The 20,853-nt window shown below is 36.5% G+C and overlaps 1 protein-coding gene across 3 annotated transcripts in view; it reads right to left on the minus strand.

Moving 5' to 3' along the window:
- Positions 1-20,853, minus strand: part of Hpse2 (heparanase 2 (inactive)) — a 770,839-nt gene that overhangs the window by 145,386 nt on the left and 604,600 nt on the right. For all 3 annotated transcript variants that reach the window (XM_010638523.2, XM_010638522.2, XM_010638521.2), the window contains one exon: positions 20,472-20,586. In XM_010638523.2, coding sequence (XP_010636825.1) covers positions 20,472-20,586 — 115 coding nt within the window. The remainder of the gene's footprint in view (positions 1-20,471; positions 20,587-20,853) is intronic.

The following is a 20,853-nucleotide window of genomic DNA, read 5'->3' on the forward strand; positions in this document are numbered from 1 at the left end:
AGAATCACAGCAGACTTTTCAACACAAACCCTCAAGTCAAGGACAGCCTGGAGTGAAGTATTTCAAGCCCTAAAGGAAAATAGCATCTAACCTAGATTGGTGTATCCTGCAAAACTATTTTTCAAAATTGATGGGGGAAAAAGTTAATTATATGACAAAGAACACCTGAAAAACTTAATGAATACCAAATCAGCACTCCAAACAATTCTAAAATATATCCTAGAAAATCCCAACAGTACATTTCACAGAACTAGAGAAAACAAACCCAAAATTCATTTGGAACCAGAAGAGATCTAGCATAGCAAAAGCAATCTCAGGCAACAAAGACATGGCAGGGGATATAACAATCCCCAACTTGAAACTATACCACAAAGCTACTGTGATACAAACAGCATGATACTGGCAAAGAAACACACTCAAGGATCAGTGAAACAGAATAGAAGATACAGAAGCAACTCCAGACTCACTCAGCCTCCTAATATTTGACAAAAGAGCCAAACTGGAGGCTCACTGGAGAAAAGATCGCCTCTTTAATAAATGGTGCTGGAAAAACAGGATTTGAACCTGCCAAAAATTAAAATTAGACCCACATCTTTCACCATGCACTAAACTAAAATCAAAGTGCATCAAAGATCTGAATATTAAAACAGAAATACTAAACTTGCTGGAAGATAAGTTAGGTAAAACTCTTGAAGACACTGGCATAGGAAAAGACTTCATGAAGAAAACCTCAGGTTCATGTGAACTAGCACAAAGAATTAACAAGTGGGATCTTGTTAAGTGGGATCTCTTCATATTAAAAAGTTTCTTTTATATTAGTAATCTTTTTAAAAATTAATGTTATTGGTACATTTTAGGTATACAATATAATGACATTCATCATTGGAAATTTATAACTTTATGTAATCGATCTTCTTATTTCTTTCCCCATTCCTCTGCCCTCCCTTCAATCCCTCCCTATTAACAAATATTTTGTTTCCATTTTTCATTTTTTCATATTAATTCCATTTCCTTCTTTCCTTTCCCCTACCTCTCCCACTTCCCCTTTGCCCCTTTTATTCCTATTTCACATTATCTATTATAGCTTTTAGTCCTTATTTACACTTTCAGTTTCTCACACCAGAGAAACTTTTCCGTATTTACATATATATTTCCTATTTATTTCACTTAAGAATATTGCCTCAAAGTGATTTAATTTAGCTATAAATGTCTCTATTTCTCATTCTCTTTTTTCTTTTCTTTTCTTTTTTTTTTTTTTTTTTTTTGGTACCGGGGATTGAACTTGGGTCCTTGCGCTTGCAAGGCAGGCCACTGAACCACTGAGCTAAATTCCCGGCCCTAATTTCTCATTCTTTATGGCTGAGCAGTTCTCCATTTTATAAAAAAAACAAAAACAAAAACACATTTTTTAAAAATCCAGTCTCCAGTTAATGGGCAGTTGGGCTATATCCAAGTTTTAACTATTACAAATTGTGCTGCTATGAACATGGGTGCACATATATCACTGTGGTATGATTCTTTTAATGCTTTTGGGAAGATACCCAGTAGGGGGATAGCTGCGTCAAATGGGACCTCCAATTCTAGTTCTTTAAGGTATCTCTGTACTGATATCCACAGTGGTTACACCAGTCTACACTCCCACCAGCAGTGGAGCAAGAGAGATCACTAAAGTGTGAAGAGACAGCCCACAGTGCGGGAAAAAAGTTTATCAGCTGTCCCTCAGAGAAAGGACTGGTATCCCAAATATATAAAGAACTTTCAAAAAATTAGACCTCCCAAATTTCAAGACCCCACTCAAAAATGAGCAACTGAAATGAGCAGATATTTCTCAGACAAAGAAGTAGAAGCAGGAAAAAAAATGAAATAATGTTAAAAATCACTGGTCATTCGCAGGATATAGATGAAAACAACACTGAGATCCCATCTTACTCTAGAAACAATGGCTGCTATTAAGAAATCAACTGATAAAAAACGCTGGTAGGGTTGTGAGGAAAAAGGAGCCCTTCTCCATTGTTGGTGGGGTGTGCAACAACTGCGGAAATTAGTATGGAGATACCTCAAAAAACTACGAGTAGAGGTCCCATTTGACCAGCTATTCCATGGCTGGGTATCTTCCCAGAAGAATTAAAAGGGGGTTGGTGATTTAGCTCATGGTGCCACGCTTGCCTTGCAAATGCAGGGTCCTGAGTTCAATCCTTGGTACCAAAAAAAAAAAAAAAAAAAAAAAAAAAACACACAGCGATATATATACACACAAGTTTAGAACAGCACAGTTTGTAATAGCTAAAACTTGGAAACAGCTTCACTGCCCATAAACTTGTGAGTAGATAAAGATGTGTTTTTTTTTCATTAAGTGTATTGATATATTTTAGGTGTACAGTACAGTTACACTCATCACTGGGATCTTGTACCTTTACATGATGTATATTGGTTCTTATTTTTTCCCCATATCCCTGTCCACCCTTCACCCCTTCCACCCTTCCCTATTTACAAAGACTTTGTTTCCATTTTTTCCTTTACTCATATTTTTTCTTTTCCCTTCCTTCCCTTCCCCTACCCTTCCCACTTCCCCCCTCCTTTAGCCCTTTTCTTCCTGTTTCACATTATCAATTGTACAATTTGAACCTTATTTACACTTTTAGTTTTTCATATCAGAGAAACTATTTGGTATTTTTATTTCACTCAAGAGTATGGCCTCAATATGCATTCATTTAGCTATAAATAATTCTAGTTTCTCATTCTTTATGACTGAGTAGTACTAGATGTAGGTTTCCTTTTTATAAAATGGAGTACAATTTGTCCATAAAGGGCTGGGGATTTAGCTCAGTGGTTCCGTTGCCGGCCTCACAAGCGGCAAGGGCCTGAGTTTAATCCCTGGTACCAAAACAATAACCAACCCCCAAACAAACAAACAAATAAAAAATGTAATCAAGGAATATTATGAATAATTCAATGTCCTCCAATTTTTAATCTAGAGGTAATAGACCAATTCCTTGAAAGAGACAATCTGCCAAAACTTACACAGGAAAAAACCCCAGATCATCTGAGTAGGTATATATCTACTAAGAAATTGAACAAATAATTAATAACCTCCCAAAACAGGCTCAGAAGAGTTTACTGGTAAGATCTACCAAACACTTAAGAAATTATGCCAATTATTTAAATCTCTGTTGTAAGATAGAATCAAAGGTAATAATTTCTATCTGTTTCTATGAGGACATTACCCTTACATCAAAATTAAACACAGATATTACAAGAAATGAAACTATCAACCAATCTTTTTCATGAACATAGTGATTTTTTCCTCTCATTGAGTTTATTGGTACATTTTAGGTATACAGTACAGTTACATTCATCATTGGGATCTTGTACCTTTACATGACAGGTCTGGGTTCTCATTTTTTCCCCTTGTCCCTGATGAACATAATGATTTTGCAAAATTCCTCAGGAAAATAAAATCCAAAATATATAAAAGGAATTATTAACTGTGATCTTTATTATTTTAAATATAAAGTAATACATAATCAATCAACAACAAAATCCCCTGAAACTAATAAGCAATTATAGCGAGATTGTATGGTACACATTTAATATACAAACATCAATTGCTTTCCTGTATACCAGTAATGAAAAAATGGAATTTAAAATTAAAAATACATTACTATTTACATTGGTAATCCCTCAAAGGAAATACTTAGGTGTAAGTATAACAAAATATGTATGTCTGTCATGGCGAAACTATGGCATACGTGCCACAGAGAGCTTTTCATATTATTCAAAGCTTTAGAAGGTTTTACCATCACTGATGTATACGATCTATATGAGGAAAACTACAAAACCCTCATAAAAATATCAAAAAAGAACTAGAACTAAATAAATGTTGATCTATTCCATGCTCTTGGACAGGAAGACTCAATATTTTGAAGCTATGTGTCCTTCCAAACTTGATCTATTGACTCAAAGAAATTCCAATTAAAATGTCAGAAAGTTATTTTGTGGATGCCAGCAAAATGGTTTTAAAGTTTATATATAGAGGTAAAAGACCCAGATTGTCCAATGCAATATTGAAAGAGAACACCAAAGTCAGAGGACCTGCACTGTCCAACTTCAAGATAGTGATAAAGGCAGTTTTGTATTGTTAAAGAAACGACAAAGTGATCAGTGGAACAGAATGCAGAGCTCAGGAATAGACTCACATAAATAAAGTCAACTAAGCTTTGACAAAGGAGCAAAATAAACAAATAGAACAAACATAACCTTTTCAATAAATGGTTCTGGAACAAATAGACATTCACATGTGAAAAAAAAATGTAGATGCAGACCTTACAAGCCTTACAAAAATTAACTTGAAATGGATCAGATCTAAACATAAAATGCAAAGCTATAAAACTCCAAAGAGATAATATAGCAGCAAACTTAGTGACCTTTGGTATAATGATGATTTTTAGATACAGGTATATCCATCCTATGGTTGATAAGCTGGCTTTCATTGAAATTAAAGGTGTCTACCCTGAAAAAGACACTATCAAGAGAACAAGAGGACAAACCACAAGCTGAGAGGATATTTTTTTTTTTTTAGACAGGGTCTCACTATGTAGTTGAGACTGACCTGGAGCTCACTATGCAGCCCAGGCTGGTCTTGAACTCACAGCCATTCTCCTGCCTCAGCCTCCCCAGTGCTGGGATTACAGGCATGCGCCACCATGCCTGGTTGAGAGAAAATATTTTCTACGGATGTATCCAATAAAGAAAAAAAAAAAGATCTCTTAAAATCCAAACAGTAAGAAGAGAAACATCTCAAACAATTGGCCAAAGACCTTAATGGATATTTCAGTAAAGAAAATATGCAGATAGCATATAATATTTGAAAAACATTCCACATCATATGTCTTCCAGGAAATACAAATTAAATTAAAATTGAAACAGCACTGAGTTACCCTGACACACCATTAAGATGACCACAATCTGAAACACTGACACTGTTAAATGCTAGTAAGCATACAGGACTCATTCATTGCTGGTGGGATGCAAAATGGTACAACCACTTCAGAAGTTTGACAGTTTCTTACAAAATTAAACATACTCTTAACATATAACCTTTTCAAAAGCCATTTTACATAATTTTTGGGAAAAATCATTTCATAATTCAATTATGATTGATTAGGGCTGTCTAAGGCTGAAGCTTCTGCCCAGGCGCTGGCATTTGGAAACATAACTTGTGCCTCTGGTCACAAGTTGAGGCCTCAGTGGTCCTATGATGCTGTAACACTCAAGGGCAAGATTACATCAACTGAAGATAGCCTGGTTCTTCAAGAACTGAGTAGTAATTAAAAAAAGGGAACAGTTTCACCTGGGGGAAAGACAATTCCTTACTAGCCTGCTGTCTCATTCCATCTACTATTGTAAGAAAGCTTTGCCCATTTCACCATCCTCATCCATATAAGATCCTCATCAATGTAGGATTACTGGTGCCCTCCGAATAACCTGATACTCCCTCTGATCACCGTATGTACCAAATTAATAGTGGTCCGCTCAGACTGTCTTTGTCTTTGCCTGCTCTGAAGCACTGACCTCCTAGCCCACCATGTAGTATGAAACTATGTCTCTAATGTCTTTCTTTTTTAGCTCCCACTGCCTCCATGTCTGGGAGGATTGTAGGACTGATCAGCCTTCATTATGATCTGACGATTGTGTTTTTTGATATTTACCTAAATGAGTTGAAGATTTATAAATCCATAAAAAATCTTGCACATGGAAGTTTGTAGTAGCTTTATTCATAATTTCCAAAACTTGGAAGGAACCAAGATGTTATTCAGGTAGGTGAGTGAACATGAAAGTATTACATTTAGACAGTGGAATATTATTCAGTATTAAAAATGAGCTACAAGCCATGAAATGATTTAAAGTAAACTTAAAATGAATATTACTAGGGAAAGAAGCCAAGCTGAAAATGCCATTAAATATTCCAACTAAATTATATTCTGGAAAAGGTAAAATTATAGACAGTAAAAAGATCACTGATTTTCAGCATGAGACAAAGGGCTAAATAGGCAAAACTGAAGATCTTAGAGTATTGAAAATACTTCTGATAATACTATAATTGTAGAGATATGTCATTATACATTTTTTCAAACCCACAGAATGTACAATACTGATTGTATCCTAATTTGAAATATAGATTTTGGAGAAATGAAAAAAAAATGGAGGTGTGGAAAATGCTAGTGGCACAGCTTCTCCAAGACAAAGTGTCCAAATTCTAGAATTCAACAGCCTGGTGATGAAAAAGAAAAGGGTGTAGAGGGCACAAGAGAACCACATGGGAACTGACAGAGAAGAAGAAAACAGGATTGATTGCCACAGAAGAAAGAGATTACTGTCACAGACCAGAGAACATGCAATTTAGTGGAATGGCTGTGTACCTGCCTTGGTGGGGAGGCAGTGAAAACAGATTTGCTGCAACTGCAAAATACATATCAGACGTGGACTGAGAGATTCTTGTACAGGTGAGGCTGTTGGTGAATAAAGCAGGACAGCTGCAAATCAACAGCTGATGGTTGGGGGCATCATTTTGCTTAGAGAGGCAGCAGAACACTTTGCTCCCCTAAGACAAAGAAGGCAAGGACTCTGCAGTCACAGAAGACTGCCACCAGTTGGACAGCAGATTGAGGGGAGTTCTGTTGAGGGACCAGGACCAGCCAAATTCCACTCTCAGGACCACTAAGGGCCACTAAGACTAGCCCTGACTACAAAGGACTGGAGACGCCCCCCATAAGCTCTGTGAACAGACACAAACAAGCAAACAACCCTCCAGCAGTGGGACAAGGATAACCACCTCCCACACACGCCCTACAGGCAGCACGTGAGAGAAATCAAAGGTGTGGAACATACTGGCCCACGCAAAGTCTAGGAGGGTCCAACTGCACACTTACCTGGGAATAGCCTCAGGATGGCACCAGCTGGGAAAGAAGTGGGGAGATATGGGCAAGTCACCTGAGAGACATCTGGAAGGCTACTGGCTAGGGACAGCCCTCACCTCCAGAGGCCAGAAACAGCCCTGTGCCCATCACTGTTATAACTGCAGACCTGTCATGGCTGCACGGGGCATTTACAGGTTCTGTCTCAGACATTAACACAGAACCTTGGACACCAGAGGAATTTTATTATTTTTATTAATTTCCTTTTCCTGGATTGCTTGATTAGTTTTCCTTATTCTGTCTGATTGGGAAATTATTTATTTCTTAATTTTTGTTGTTATTTTCTTTTTTAAGTTGTGTAGGTTCTATACATTTATTCTTGTTATGTTCTATTCATATTCTTTATCTATTCCCCCAACTACTATCTTGATTTTGTGATATTTTCATGTGAGTGAACAGTGTTTCTTGTCTGTTTGATTTTTCTCAATGTTCTTTTGCCTCCTCCTTCATGCTCTCTCTCTTGCACTCTTCCCCAGTTTCCCAAAGCCTGAGTGCTCATCCTTTTCCCTCCAGACTTGCTTCTACTATATTTCTCTTCATTTACATCTCTGCTTTGTCCCCTATCCTTCTTAAATGTCCCTCCTACACAATAAAATCACTCTATTAAAGGGAAATTCACTGCATACAAGTTCCTTGTTTATGCTGGATTGTGTTATACAATATTAGAGCTTGCTCATATGATTAAAGGTACCAAACTAATAGGGACCACAGTTTGTCAGTTGCTAGGCTGCGTCAGATGCTGTTGATACTGCTCTGCTAATTGTACTAATTTAGCCAGGATATCATATAATCAGTTGCTCTCCCTTGTATAACAACACAGTGATTGTCTAGGGTCCCAACCATCACCATAGTCCTGTATATGGACTGGATACTGAGATAAATAGATAGCAACCTCTATTCTCAATAGATTGGAAAGATAGGATCTTGGAATAGCCACGAAGACTAAGAACCACCTATGCCTAGAAGACATCTCTGAAAAACAGGTCTTTCCTAGTGAAGCCATGATGTTAGTGATAAAGCTATCTACCACAAGAAATCTACAAGGCTGGGGATTTAGCTCAGTGGTGCCACTGCCTGCCTAACAAGTGAAAGGTCCCAAATTTGATCCCTGGTATCAAAAAAGAAAAAACCTACAAGCTAAAACTCAGAAAACAAAATTTAAAAAATAGAAAATGACAAGACATAGAAGCAGGAAAATAATAATGAGAAGGATAAGCCAATACATATCAATTACAACCATCAATGTAAATGGTCTCAATTCACCAATCAAAAGAAACACTGGCAAAATGGATCAAGAAAAAAGATCCAACAATAGGAAGAAGAGACAGAGGGGAAGGGGAAATGGGAGAGGTAGGGAAAAGGAAAGAAGGGAATGTAATTAGTATGAGAAAATGGAAAATAATGGAAATAGTCTTTGTAGATAGGGAGGGAGGGGTTGAAGGGAGGGTGGGGGATGGGGAAAAGTAAGAACCAAGATTAATTAAGCAAAGATACAAATTTCCAACAATGAATGTCATTATATTGTATACCTTAAATGTACCAATAAAATTAATTTTAAAAATATTCTGCATGCAAGAAACACATTGAACAAAAACTAAATTTATAGACAAATTTACAAGAATGGAAAACAATCTTCCATGCGACAAGAACCCAGAAAAAGCAAGGGTAGCTAAGCTATTTGAAGACAATGACTTCAAGTCAGGGCTGACCAAAAGAGACAAAGAAGGTTACACATATTAAGGGAAAACTACAAGAGGTAACAATTATATATGCACCAAATATCAGTGCACCCAACTATATAAAACAAACATTAATGGGTATGAGAAATCTAATAAAGACTAGCACAATTGTAATGGGGGAACTTCATAACTCATTGTCACAAATAGAACGTATAGACAAAGTAATAGCAGAACTGGACTAAACTTGTGAAAAAATGGACTTTGTAGATGTCTACAGAGTATTCCACCCCAAAAAATCAGAACACACATTCTTCTTAGTTGCACATGGGACATTATCCCAATACAGACTACACACTAGACCATAAAACATTCTTAGGTAAATGCAAAGTAATTGAAATTACCCCATGCATATTATCTGACCATAGTGCAATGAAAATGGAAATAATGGCAAAAGAAACCACAAAAACTCCATAAACAAGTGGAAATTAAATAACACCTTTCTGAACAACCAGTGGATTACAGATAAAATTAAAAGGAAGAAATTGAACAGTATAGACAATTAAATAATAATGCTGATACAATGTACCAAAATTTATTGGATACAGTGAAAGCATTCCTAATAGGTAAATTTACATCAGAAAACCAGAACAAACTAAAATAAATAACCTACTGTTATGTGAATGTGTAGAAAAAGAAGAACAAGTCAAGCCCAAAGCTCCTATAAGGGAGGAAATGATAAAGATCAGAACAGAAATCAATGCAACTGAGACTAAGAAACCAATACAAAGAATCAATGAATCAAAGAGTTGGTTCTTTGAGAGGTTAAATAAAATTTACAAACCCTTAGTCAACTGTATTAAAAAAAGGAGAGAAAAGACAAATGCATGAAATAAGGAATGAAAAGGGTGAAATCACAATGGATCCTCTGGAAATTCAGAAGATTATCAATACCTACTTTGAGAACCTGCCCTCTAATAAGACAGAAAACACAGAAGTAATGGACAGATTCCTAGATATATATGAATTACCAAAACTGAACAAAGAAGATATTAAAATTCTAAATAATCCAATATCAATGAAATTGAAAATGTAATTAAAAACTTACAAAAAAGAAAAGCCAAGGTCCTGATGGATTCATTTTTGAATGCTACAAGAAATTTGGAGAACATCTAATGCCAGTTACCTTCAAACTCTTTAATGAAATTGAAAGGGAAGTAATACTCCTGGAATCATGTATATCCTGATAGCAAAACCAGAGAATGGCTCAATAACAACAAAAAACAACAACAACAAAACAAAAAAAGGTCAATCTTTGTAATGAATATAGACGAAAAAAATCCTCAGTAAGATGCAGCAAATCATCAAGAAGTTTATGCACCATAGCCAAGTAGGATTCATCCCAGTCATGTAGGGATGATTCAACATATGCAAATTAATAAATGTAATATACTACATCAACAGGGCCAAAGACAAAAATCACATGATTGTCTCAAATGATGCAGAAAAAAAAAAGCATTGGACAAAGTCCACCATCCATTCATGATAAAAAACCCTACAGAAGATAGGAATCAATGGTCTAGATGGTCTTTATCTCAAACTAATAAAAATCTATGACAAACCAACATCCCACATAATACTAAATGGTCAGCAATCCAAAAATGGGCATCTTAAATGAACAGACATTTCTCAGACAAAGACATAAAAGCAGAAAATAAATATATGAAACAATGTTCAACATCACTGGTCATTCCAGAGATGTAAATGAAAACAATGCTGAGATTCCACATCATTCCAGAAAGAGTGGCTGCTATCAAGAAATCAACCAATAACAAATGAAGGCAGGGTTGTGGGGAAAAAGGAATCCTTCTCCACTGTTCATGGGAATGTAGACTGGTTGCAGTCACTGTGGAAATCAATATGGAGATACCTCAAAGAACTAGGACTAGAAGTCCCATTAGACCCAGCGATTCCCCTGCTGGGTATCTTCCCACAAGAAGTAAAAGCATCGTACCACAGTAAGATATGCATACCTATGTTTATAGCAGCACAATTTGTAATGGCTAAACCAAAATGTCAGTCAATTGGTGATTGGATACAAAGTTAACTCTCAAAACTCAATAGTATTCCTGTAGACAAATAACAAACTCACTGAGAGAGAAACTAGGGAATCAACACCTTTCGCAACAGTATCCAAAAAAAGGGAAATATTTAGAAATCCATCTAACAAAGGAAGTAAATGATTTTTACATTAAAAAATTATAACACTCTGAAAAAGGAGATTGAACAGGCTATCCAAAAATGGAAAGATATCCCTTGCTTTTGGGTAGGAATAACCACCAGAGTGAAAATGGCCGTATTCCCAAAATTGTTACACAGATTTAATGCAATCCCAAACAAATCACCATTAGCATACCTCACAGAACTATAGAAAACATTCCTAAAATTCATTTGGAACCAGAAGAAACATAGAATAGGAAAAACAATTCTGAGCAACAAAGGCAAGGCAGGGGGCATCATAATTCCTGACTTGAAATTATACTACAGAGCTACTGTGATAAAAACAGCATGTCATGAGCAAACAGACCTGAGAATCAATGGAACAGACTAGATGTGGAAACAACCTCAAACACACTCAGCCACCTTATCTTTGAGAAAGGGACCAAATATCTTCACTGAAAAAAAACCTCTTTAATAAGTGGTGCCAGAAAAACTGGCTTTCTATATGTCAAAGACTAAAACTAGACCCCCGTCTTTTACCATGCACTGAACTAAAATCAAAAGGGATCAAAGATCTAAATATTAAAACAGAAGCTACTAAGTCTGCTGGAGAGAGAATAGGTAGAACTCTTGAGGACAGAGGGGTAGGCAAAGACTTCATGAACAAAACCCAGACCACATGGGAAATAGTACAAAGAATCAACAACTGGGATCTCATTCTATTAAAAAACTTTTGCATCACAAAAGAAATCACCAACAGAGTGAAGAGACAATGTGCAGAGTGAGAAAAAATTTTAGCCAGTTGTTCCTCAGACAAAGGACTAATATCTAGGAAATAGAAAGAATTGAAAAAATCAGACCCCCTACATTTAAAGACCCAATCCAAAATGGGCATCTAAAAAAAATAGATATTTCTCAGAGAAAGAATTACAAATGGCAGATAAATATATGAAAAAATATTCAACATCACTGGTCATTCCAGAGATGCAAATTAAAACAATGCTGAGGTTCTGTCTTACTGCAGAAAGAATGGCTAATATCAAGAAATCAACCAACAATAAATGCTGGCAGGGCTGTGGGGGAAAAAGGAATCCTTCTTCAGTGTTGGTGGGAGTTCAGACTGGTACATCCTCTGTGGAAATCAGTGTGGAGATTAAAAAAAAAACAACCCGGGATTAGAGATCCCATTTAACACAGCTGTTCCTCAAAAGAATTGGTATCTTCCCAAAAGAATTAAAAGCATTATACCACAACGATATATACACACTCATGTTTATAGCAACGTAGTTTGTTATGGCTAAATCTTGTAAACAACCCAGATGCCCCTCAAGTGAAGAATGGACAAAAAGATGTGTTTTTAAAAACACAGTGGAGTACTACTCAGCCATAAATAAGGATAAACTTGAGACATTTATAGCCAAATTGATGCACTTTAAGACTATATGCTTAAGTGAAATGAATTGGACACATATGTGTAAATATTGCATTGTCTCTCTGGTGTGAGAAACTGAAGGGATAGAGACCAAATATTATTATTATAAGTAATAGACAATGTGAAATAGGAAGAAATTGTTCAAAAGGAAAGGGAAACTGGGAAGGGTGAAGGGGGGAGAATAAAGGGAAAAGAAAAAATGAGAAAAGAAGGAAAAAATGAAAACAGTTTTGTAAATAAGGAGGGGAAGAGAGGGTGAAGGGAAGATTAGGGGAAAAAGAGGAATCAAGATATACCATGTATAGGTACAAATTCCCTATGATGAATGTGATCATTATGTATATTTAAAGTGTACCAATAAAATTAATTTTAAAAAGTATAGATTTGGGGTGATTACAATGTATTGATGAAGGTCCATGAATCACTTTGGTGGAGAATGGTGATAATGGAGGAAACTATGCACGTAGTGGGCCATAATACAGAAAATCTCTGAGCATTGCTCTCAATTTTGCTATGATCCCAAAACTGTCCTAAAAATAAGGGCTTGAAATGACAACAAACAAAATTAAGGAATATATTTACAAATCATTTGCCTGAAAGGTGACTTGAGTATAAAGCAGTCTTACCACTCAACAACAAATCAAATAGCTCCTTAAATAATGTCAAAAAGTTTGAATAGGACCAGGGATTTGGCTCAGTGTTTCCACCACCTGCCTTGCAAGTACAAGGGCCTGAGTTTGATCCCTGGTACCAAAAAAGAAAAACGTTTGAATAGACATTTCTCGAGAGATTCACAAATGACTAATGAACACAGGAAAAAAATGCTCAATATCACCAGTCATTACAGAAATGCAAATAAGAGCCATGATAAAACAACTGTAGGAGATGTCTGTAATTAAAAGGCAGATAGTGTTGGAAAGAACATGAAGAAATTAGAACCCTCATACACTGCTGGCTGGTGGTGAAACTGCTTTGCAAAGCAAAGCAACAAATTCTAAAACATGTGACAGATCTTCTCTAGTCACATTTAAAGTAAGTAAAAAAGGTGTGCTCTATTAAAAATCAAATCATAAATGAAATAAGCAGAGGTTAATAATAGTTGAAAGTGACTGAGGTACCTGATGATTGATAGATTTTTTAAAAATTTATAATGTAATGTATTTAAATAAGGAGTTTGAAATTATTTAGGTTTACTTGTTCTATTTCTGTTTTAAAAGGGCTTTTCTATTTATTTAAACAAATAGCCACAAAAACATAATAGAGTCAGGAAAGAACCATATTTCATTCTCAAGTTCATCTACTAGAGACTTATCTGTTTGCTACTAAAGGTCATAATCAGAATTATCATGCCCTTAATACATGCAAATATGGTATCTAAGATGAAATACCTTAAACTTGTCATCTTTTTGCATTCACATAAAAGACTTCCAATCCACAAAGGGTATTTTTATCCTTCTTTTTCAGTTTTCCCTTTATCCCTCTCTGCCTCCCTCTTTGATGTCTCATTATTTTTAGGTCAATTTTAATAGTTTGGTAAACTGATGAGGTCAGGTAAGGTGTAGCTCTTCTCATTCCAGAACTGACCTTGCTCTTCCTCGTTTGCAAAGTGCCTCAAGAGTGGCACACTATGCTTCTAAACGCAGATACAGTGAGCCGATAACTGCTTCTTGTCCCTAATTTATTTAGTTTTTCACACAGTTTGCTGTAGCTATGATCCCTCAATATTGCAGTGTGAGACCACTATAAATGACTGATGACTGAGATTTTCAGTTGTTGCTCTCATTGATTCACATAATGTGCTGTCATTAGCACTTTTATATGATAAGTAATCATTTCCAGTGCTTACTGGGTCACTTATAAAAACTAAATGAAGGTACTAGTAATGTAACCTGGTTACTGCCTTCATTGCCTTCACTGGCAAAGGTTGGCAGTGTCTTCCCTGAAGGGAAAAAAAGATATTTGTTTATTTGCTTTTAAGCATTTGCAGTCAGTTTCTCCCAAGTGCAGAAACCACAGCTTTCCTTTTTATTTTTTCCAATTTTCTAGCAATTTAACTTTCAAAAAAATCTACTTCTCATATTTTAGTCACTATTACTTGATTTCCAAATATCTGTACATATTTATAATCTCACCAAGTTATGTTCAGGTTATTAATGATAATTATTACTGGAGCTTACAGAATTTTATATTTTACAAAGTGAAATAAGTTAACATATATTGACTATTTACTAAGTGATAAAATATACATATGCATTGCCTCATTTAATTCTTTCCAACAATTCTCTGAGATAGATATCCTATTATTTACATTTTGTAAATTGATGTTTACTGATGTTTAATAGTAAATCCAAGGACATGTAGCTAATAAATAGTAGAGCTGGGTTTTAAGTTTGATTTCAAAGCTAGTACTTTTAGGCAGCACATTCAAATACTTTCTGTTCTCCAAACCCAGTGTGGTTAGCCCCTTGTTTACAGAGAAGGAAATGAAGACTCATGTGACTAAAACATTACTGTGCGACATTTTGAACTTACATCTGCTGATTTCAGTCCAGAGCTCTTTTTACTTCTCAAGGCAGCTGGAATCAGTATGAGCTGTTACAACTGCTAGTGTGTTGCTGACATGCTGCGTATACACTGCTCAGGTTGTTCAATAAACAATGGACAAGAATTGATGATAAAAAAAAAAAAATCAGAGACGATGCCTGCCTGGCTAGATGGCACAGAGCGCGGGCTCAGATGTGAGAAGCAGGGACAGAAGCACAAAGAAGGAAAGAAACAAGTCATGTCTAGTGGGCGTGCAGCCCAAGTGCCTGGCCTCTGACGTGGAGCCAGCCTGATCTCTGCGATTGATCCTGCAGCCAAGGGATGCCCTTCTCTCAGCAGCCACAGGTCCCCACAAAGGAAGGCTGCTCATGGAGGAGTCTTTGTCAAGGCCTCTAATGAGAGGATTGGGTTTCACATCACAACTAGCCTAAACAGGTACACTTTGGTTCTTTCATCTTTCTGATGGCTCCCACGGGAAAGAAAAGAGAGAAGAAAAGCTACACCAAGAAAGAGGTCACAGGCTAGTTTGGCTGGCTTTTGTACCTCCACCATTAACCTCTGGGTTTGTGGTTTGGGAATTCTTTAATTTTCACACACCCTGTGTGGCCACTGGACAGCAATGGGAAAAACTTTCCTAAATAATTTCTCATAATTCACCCACCATGACTTATTGAAAAATAATACTTTATATTTGCACATGTTACTGCCTGTGTTTAGAAGATCTTTCCCAGTCCAAACTCGTTTTTCCATGGCTAACTTTCCCTTCTTAAGGATCCAGCTTAAGCATTGTTTCTTTCAGAAAATCTTCCTGGATGGTCCATACTGTCCTCCATCCAGTTTGGCTTCTGTATGTATTCCTCTTGTACCTGTAAAAGTGCTTCTGTCAGAGCCCCTGCTAATGTAGCTGTCTCCTCATCTATGCTGTATCTTCTTAAGGGAAGATTCAGTGACTCTAGATTCTAGCACAGTATCTATCTAGCACACAGGATGCAGGTAATAAGTCTCAATGAATGAATAAATCATACAGGTCAAATGAATTAGACTGAGATCATATTTGCTTAGTAATTTAAAGCACTTAGTCTTTTCAGAACACTATTTTTTCTTTTAAAATGGGCTTTATGTTTTCAGATTTTAAAATTTGGTATTGCTTATTTTAAGCAAGTTTACATACCAAAAGTCCACATAGAAGAAAATTATAATTCTATATTCTCACTCCCTAAAAAAACCACTTCTAACATTTGTAGTCCCTTCCAATAATTTTGTATATGTATATACAAATATACACTGTCTCTAACATTATATGCTGTATATATTGTCTATATAGTATATACCATATACACTCTGTAATATTTTGAAGGAAAACAAAGATGGAGCATTTCGAATCGTTCCTAGGATCTTATGATAGTTTAATCTACAACTGTGAGCCAGACAAGCAACAATGAGTCAGATTTTCTTTCCAAAGGCTGAATGATATCTTGCCAGTGATGGCCTGACTCAGAACACGTATATGTATATACTAAATCAGAGTCTTACTGTTACAACTGATTTTGTCAAGGAGAGTAGCAGCACCTTTTGGAATTAAAGGAGGCATTTGTATCCTCACTTAGCCATTGAAACTGGAACCCTAAAACACACAGACAAGTATACCAGAGCTAGAAATAGAGCCCACAGACTTTGTTATAGACCTAGACTCTTGCTCCCTATGATGCTGCCTAATTAGGTCGTGTCCCAAGGGAGCATATGACTGACTGGCTGTGGAGACACACGTCCCCTGTTCCCCAGTGACCGGGGGGCGGGGGCTCAGGGGAAAGAAGTGAAAATTGAGTGATGAAGCATAGTTCAAATAAATGTTCTCATTTTCTTAAGAGAAAGAAAGTCTCATGATAGGAAAAGGGCTGGCACTTTTCTAGAGAGAAATAACTGAAGAACAGGGGATCCACTTGAAAGTGTTATTTTCTCAGTAGGGGTTTCTCTTTCTCTCCTTTTTCCTTTTTAAAGGACTTTTCTCAGAGAAGTTTTAGAATCTCGGCAACATTGAGCAGAAAGTATAGAGATACCTTATATATCCTATGCTCCTATACATTTACAGTCTCCTCCATTATCAACATTCCCCACTAGAGTGCTACACTGGATGCACCTGAGCAGGCATATTAACACCACAAGTTCACTAGTTCTGTAGTAGAATTCTCTAGTGGTGGTATCCATTCTATGGGGCTGGACAAATGGGTAATAATAATAGACATACACCATTATAATGGATCGCGGCTAATGGCCCCACCAGAGCTGGGCTGCAACGGGGTAAAAGTTCAGTAAGCACAGGGAGGGGCAATATGGTATATGTCTTGAGGATTGATTGGGCCAACTTGCTCACTTTTTCTGAATTTACCCATTAGTACTAACAAATAAAAACCAGAGTTTGCTAATAAGATCTTTCCCTGATGCACTAAGCAAGGTTTGAAGAAACTGGAATAGAAAATATTGATTTTTTTCCTTTGAGGCAGCCAAACTCACTAATCCCTTAAACTCTTAACAAACCCCAGTGAAGGTTTAATCACAATGTAAATTCCACAAATTTTTATTGGCAGTGTTTTGCTATCAATTGTGCAAGTCCCCATAGTGGCAAGCAATATGATCCCCAGACCTGTCTCCATAGACATGCCAGGGGCTTGCTGGCACTGTCAGATTGGTACCCATCTAGAATTGTAAATTCTTTCCAGGGGAGACAGGATGACTCCCAGATGCAGTTTCTCGACTTACTACGTGCAGAATTTATTACCATAAAGAAAGATAAAAAGTGGCTACATTTTTAAGTGCTTTTATATCCAGTTTCTTTATTGGAGCTTGTTCCAAGAAATACAGCTATTTGAGCTTTTGTGTTAAATCAATAGAACTTGTTTTAGCTTCCTATGGACTTCTTTGAGTCCTGCTGTCACAAGTATCAACTGCCATAATTTTAAAGGAAGTCATTGACAGTAACTCTCATATTGGGAGAACAAAGCCATGGAAACTTTGGTCTTTAACTTATACATGGCTAAGAAAAGGTATGTAGAGGGTTGATAAGGAAGCTGAGTTTGTCCAGCTCTACAAATGAAGCCTATCTAGTCATCCAAAGACTATTTTTTTTCTAGTCTGTTTTCTTCTCTCAACTTACCCCAAAGGCGTGTTTTTCTCCAAGAAAAATTTGCCTCAAGCCACAACAAAGACCTAAAGGGGTACTGAAAGAAACAGTGTGGCACAGTGAAAAGAAAACAGGATTTAAAGCTGGAAAACCCAGACAATTCTAGCTCTTACTATTTATCTGAGATGCCCTGGATGTTTACTTAATAACCTTCTAGAGTTTTATTTTATTTTCAGCAAAATACATTTAAAAAGTTGTATTTACTTCACTAGGCTGCCTTTAGAGCACTTATGACAAGTGAAAATTACCTTGTTCATGTTTATTTATTTCCCATTTCTCAGTGAACCTTTTAGAGCTTTCAATAATACAAAGAGCCCTCTATGGCATGCATGCCATAGGTTTGCTGCCACTGCCCTACATTATAAACTCTGAGCAACCTGAAATTTTGGTTCATCACAGTGGTCCATTTCCAAGAATAGCAATAAATTCATAGTATGTGATCAGGAAGAGTAAATAAAATTTCAGTGAAGGAAAAAAGAAAAGGAAAAGGGCATAAGGAGAACAGTTTTTATAGCTTTGTTGATGTACCATTTTAAAAATGACTTATAAATTATGTACATCATTATTAAAAAGGAAATTAGGGAAAAGAAAAAATAGGAAAAAAGCAAAAAATGGAAACAAAGTTTTTGTAAATAGGGAAGGGTGAAGGGGGTGAAGGGAGGGCAGGGGAATGGGTAAAAAATAAGAACCAAGATACATCAAATAAAGGTACAAGATCCCAATGATGAATGTAACTGTACTGTATACCTAAAATATACCAATAAACTCAATGAAAAAAGTGATAACTAACATTTGTTGCATTAATTATGTTAATGTGATCTTTTAAAAGTGTAAGTTAGATCATATTACTTCTCTGATTAAAGTCATCTCATGGCTTTTCATACTAAGTACGAAAGCTAAACTGCTGGGTGTGATCTAACACCTGCCTATCTCATTTCCAACCAGTCTACTTCTCCCTCGCCATGCCCTAGTCATTTTAGTGTTCTTGTGTTTCCACAAGCATGCCAAGTTTGTTCCTGTCTTGGAGGCTTTGTGTTAGCCTCTTCTGCAAGATCTGCATAGCCAGTTTCTTAGTGCCCTTGGCTCTCGACTTCCTGTCCTTAGAGAAACCCTTCCCTTCTAGAGAAGCCCTTACAGTACTCTACTATTTCTTTATTCCTTTGTGTATTATTAACCTCCTCAGGGCATAATGTTCAATAACATATTTATTTCAAATAAAATATGTAATTTTATAGTTGTTTAATGCTTACATTTTATAGATACTTTTCCAATTATTTTGTTTCTACAAATATATAAGCTAAGACAAAAGAAAACAAAATGCTGTAGTTCCAAACTGAAAACTTCTATGCCACTCTTCCCCACCCTACCGTACTACACATATGCTTTGAGAGAGTTATTTTTATTCTGTGAATGAAAGCAGTTGTGCCAGTTAGTTTTAATATTTATGATTTAACTGGAGTCTTGGAGTCAGTGGTACAATAATCACTACATACTCTAACCTACATAGGTTATTTTGAGACATGGAAACAGGGTTGTTGGGAACCAAGGTGTTTCTTGCTCTGGGCTCTGAAGCCTCCTGGTTCAGGGTGTGGAATGTGAAAGGAGTGGGATAGAAAAGGGCAAAAGGGAGCAAGAGGCAGGAACATTTATTGTTTTTTTTTTTTTTTTTTTTTTTTTTTTTTAGGGGATCGAACTCAGGTACTTGCGCTTGCGAGGCAGGCCACTGAACCGCTGAGCTAAATCCCCGGCCCAACATTTATTGTTATGGTTTGGATTTTTTTTCTAGACTAGACCAAGGCACAGAATAGAGTGGAGGGCTGATGGTGCTACAACCCCTATTTGCTTCCATGGCCTAAACTATCATCTCTTTATGGTGCAGAACTAGATCATCTCAAAAGGGAATCCCAACTCTGACATTTTATGAGTTAGTTAGAGGGGTCTGATCTTTTGTCATGACCATGATGTCTTTGTAATCCCAGCACTTGAGGCTGGGGAAGGAGGATTCCTGTGAGTTCAAGGCCAGCCTGGGCTACATAGTGAGTTTACAGCCAGCAGCCTGAATTACATAGTGTGACCCTGCCTCCAAAACAAAAAGAAAAACAAAAACCTGGAAAAATTCACTCTCAAGCAGAATTCAAACAGGCCACAAGTAGATATGGAATCTTGATTGCACAAGATTTATTAAAATAATAGTAATAAATATATACAAATGTATATTAACACATGTATGTGTGTGTGTGTGTGTGTGTGTGTGTGTGTGTGTGTGTGTGTTGAAGGCAGAAGTCTGTAAAATGGGTCAAGGGAACAAGAACAAGAATGCTTCTGTGGATTTCTTAAATTAATTGACAATAGTAAAAGAAGAAACATTCTCCTAGTGTGGAAAAAGGCATGATCAAAAGAACTAAATGATATAGAAAATGAGCTAAGAATCTTTATCTCACACTTACTGGTAATGGGTTAAAATTCTGGTCCACCAGATGATTGTATCCATGGTCAAAAAATGAGTGCCGTATCACAACATCGATGCCCTGACTGGCCAGCATTCCTAAAGTATTCAGCCATCTAAAAGGTAGAGGGAAAAAACTCTGTCAGTACATTTTAAAAATGGCATATAACATGTTCTGTTCATATTAGGCACAGCCTATACACACACACACACACACACACACACACACACACACACGCATATACACACAATCTACCATTAAATTTACTTAATACTTTAAAGCAGAAAACTATTTTAAGTATTGAATGTACAAATGTGAGAGATTCAATATTCAAATCTAACCTCTTTATTTTACAGGCAAAAGAAACTAAGGTCAGGGAGTA

This window comes from Fukomys damarensis, unplaced genomic scaffold (genome assembly GCF_012274545.1).
Source record: "Fukomys damarensis isolate Sample0158 unplaced genomic scaffold, DMR_v1.0_HiC HiC_scaffold_8, whole genome shotgun sequence".
Taxonomy (NCBI): Eukaryota; Metazoa; Chordata; class Mammalia; order Rodentia; family Bathyergidae; genus Fukomys; species Fukomys damarensis.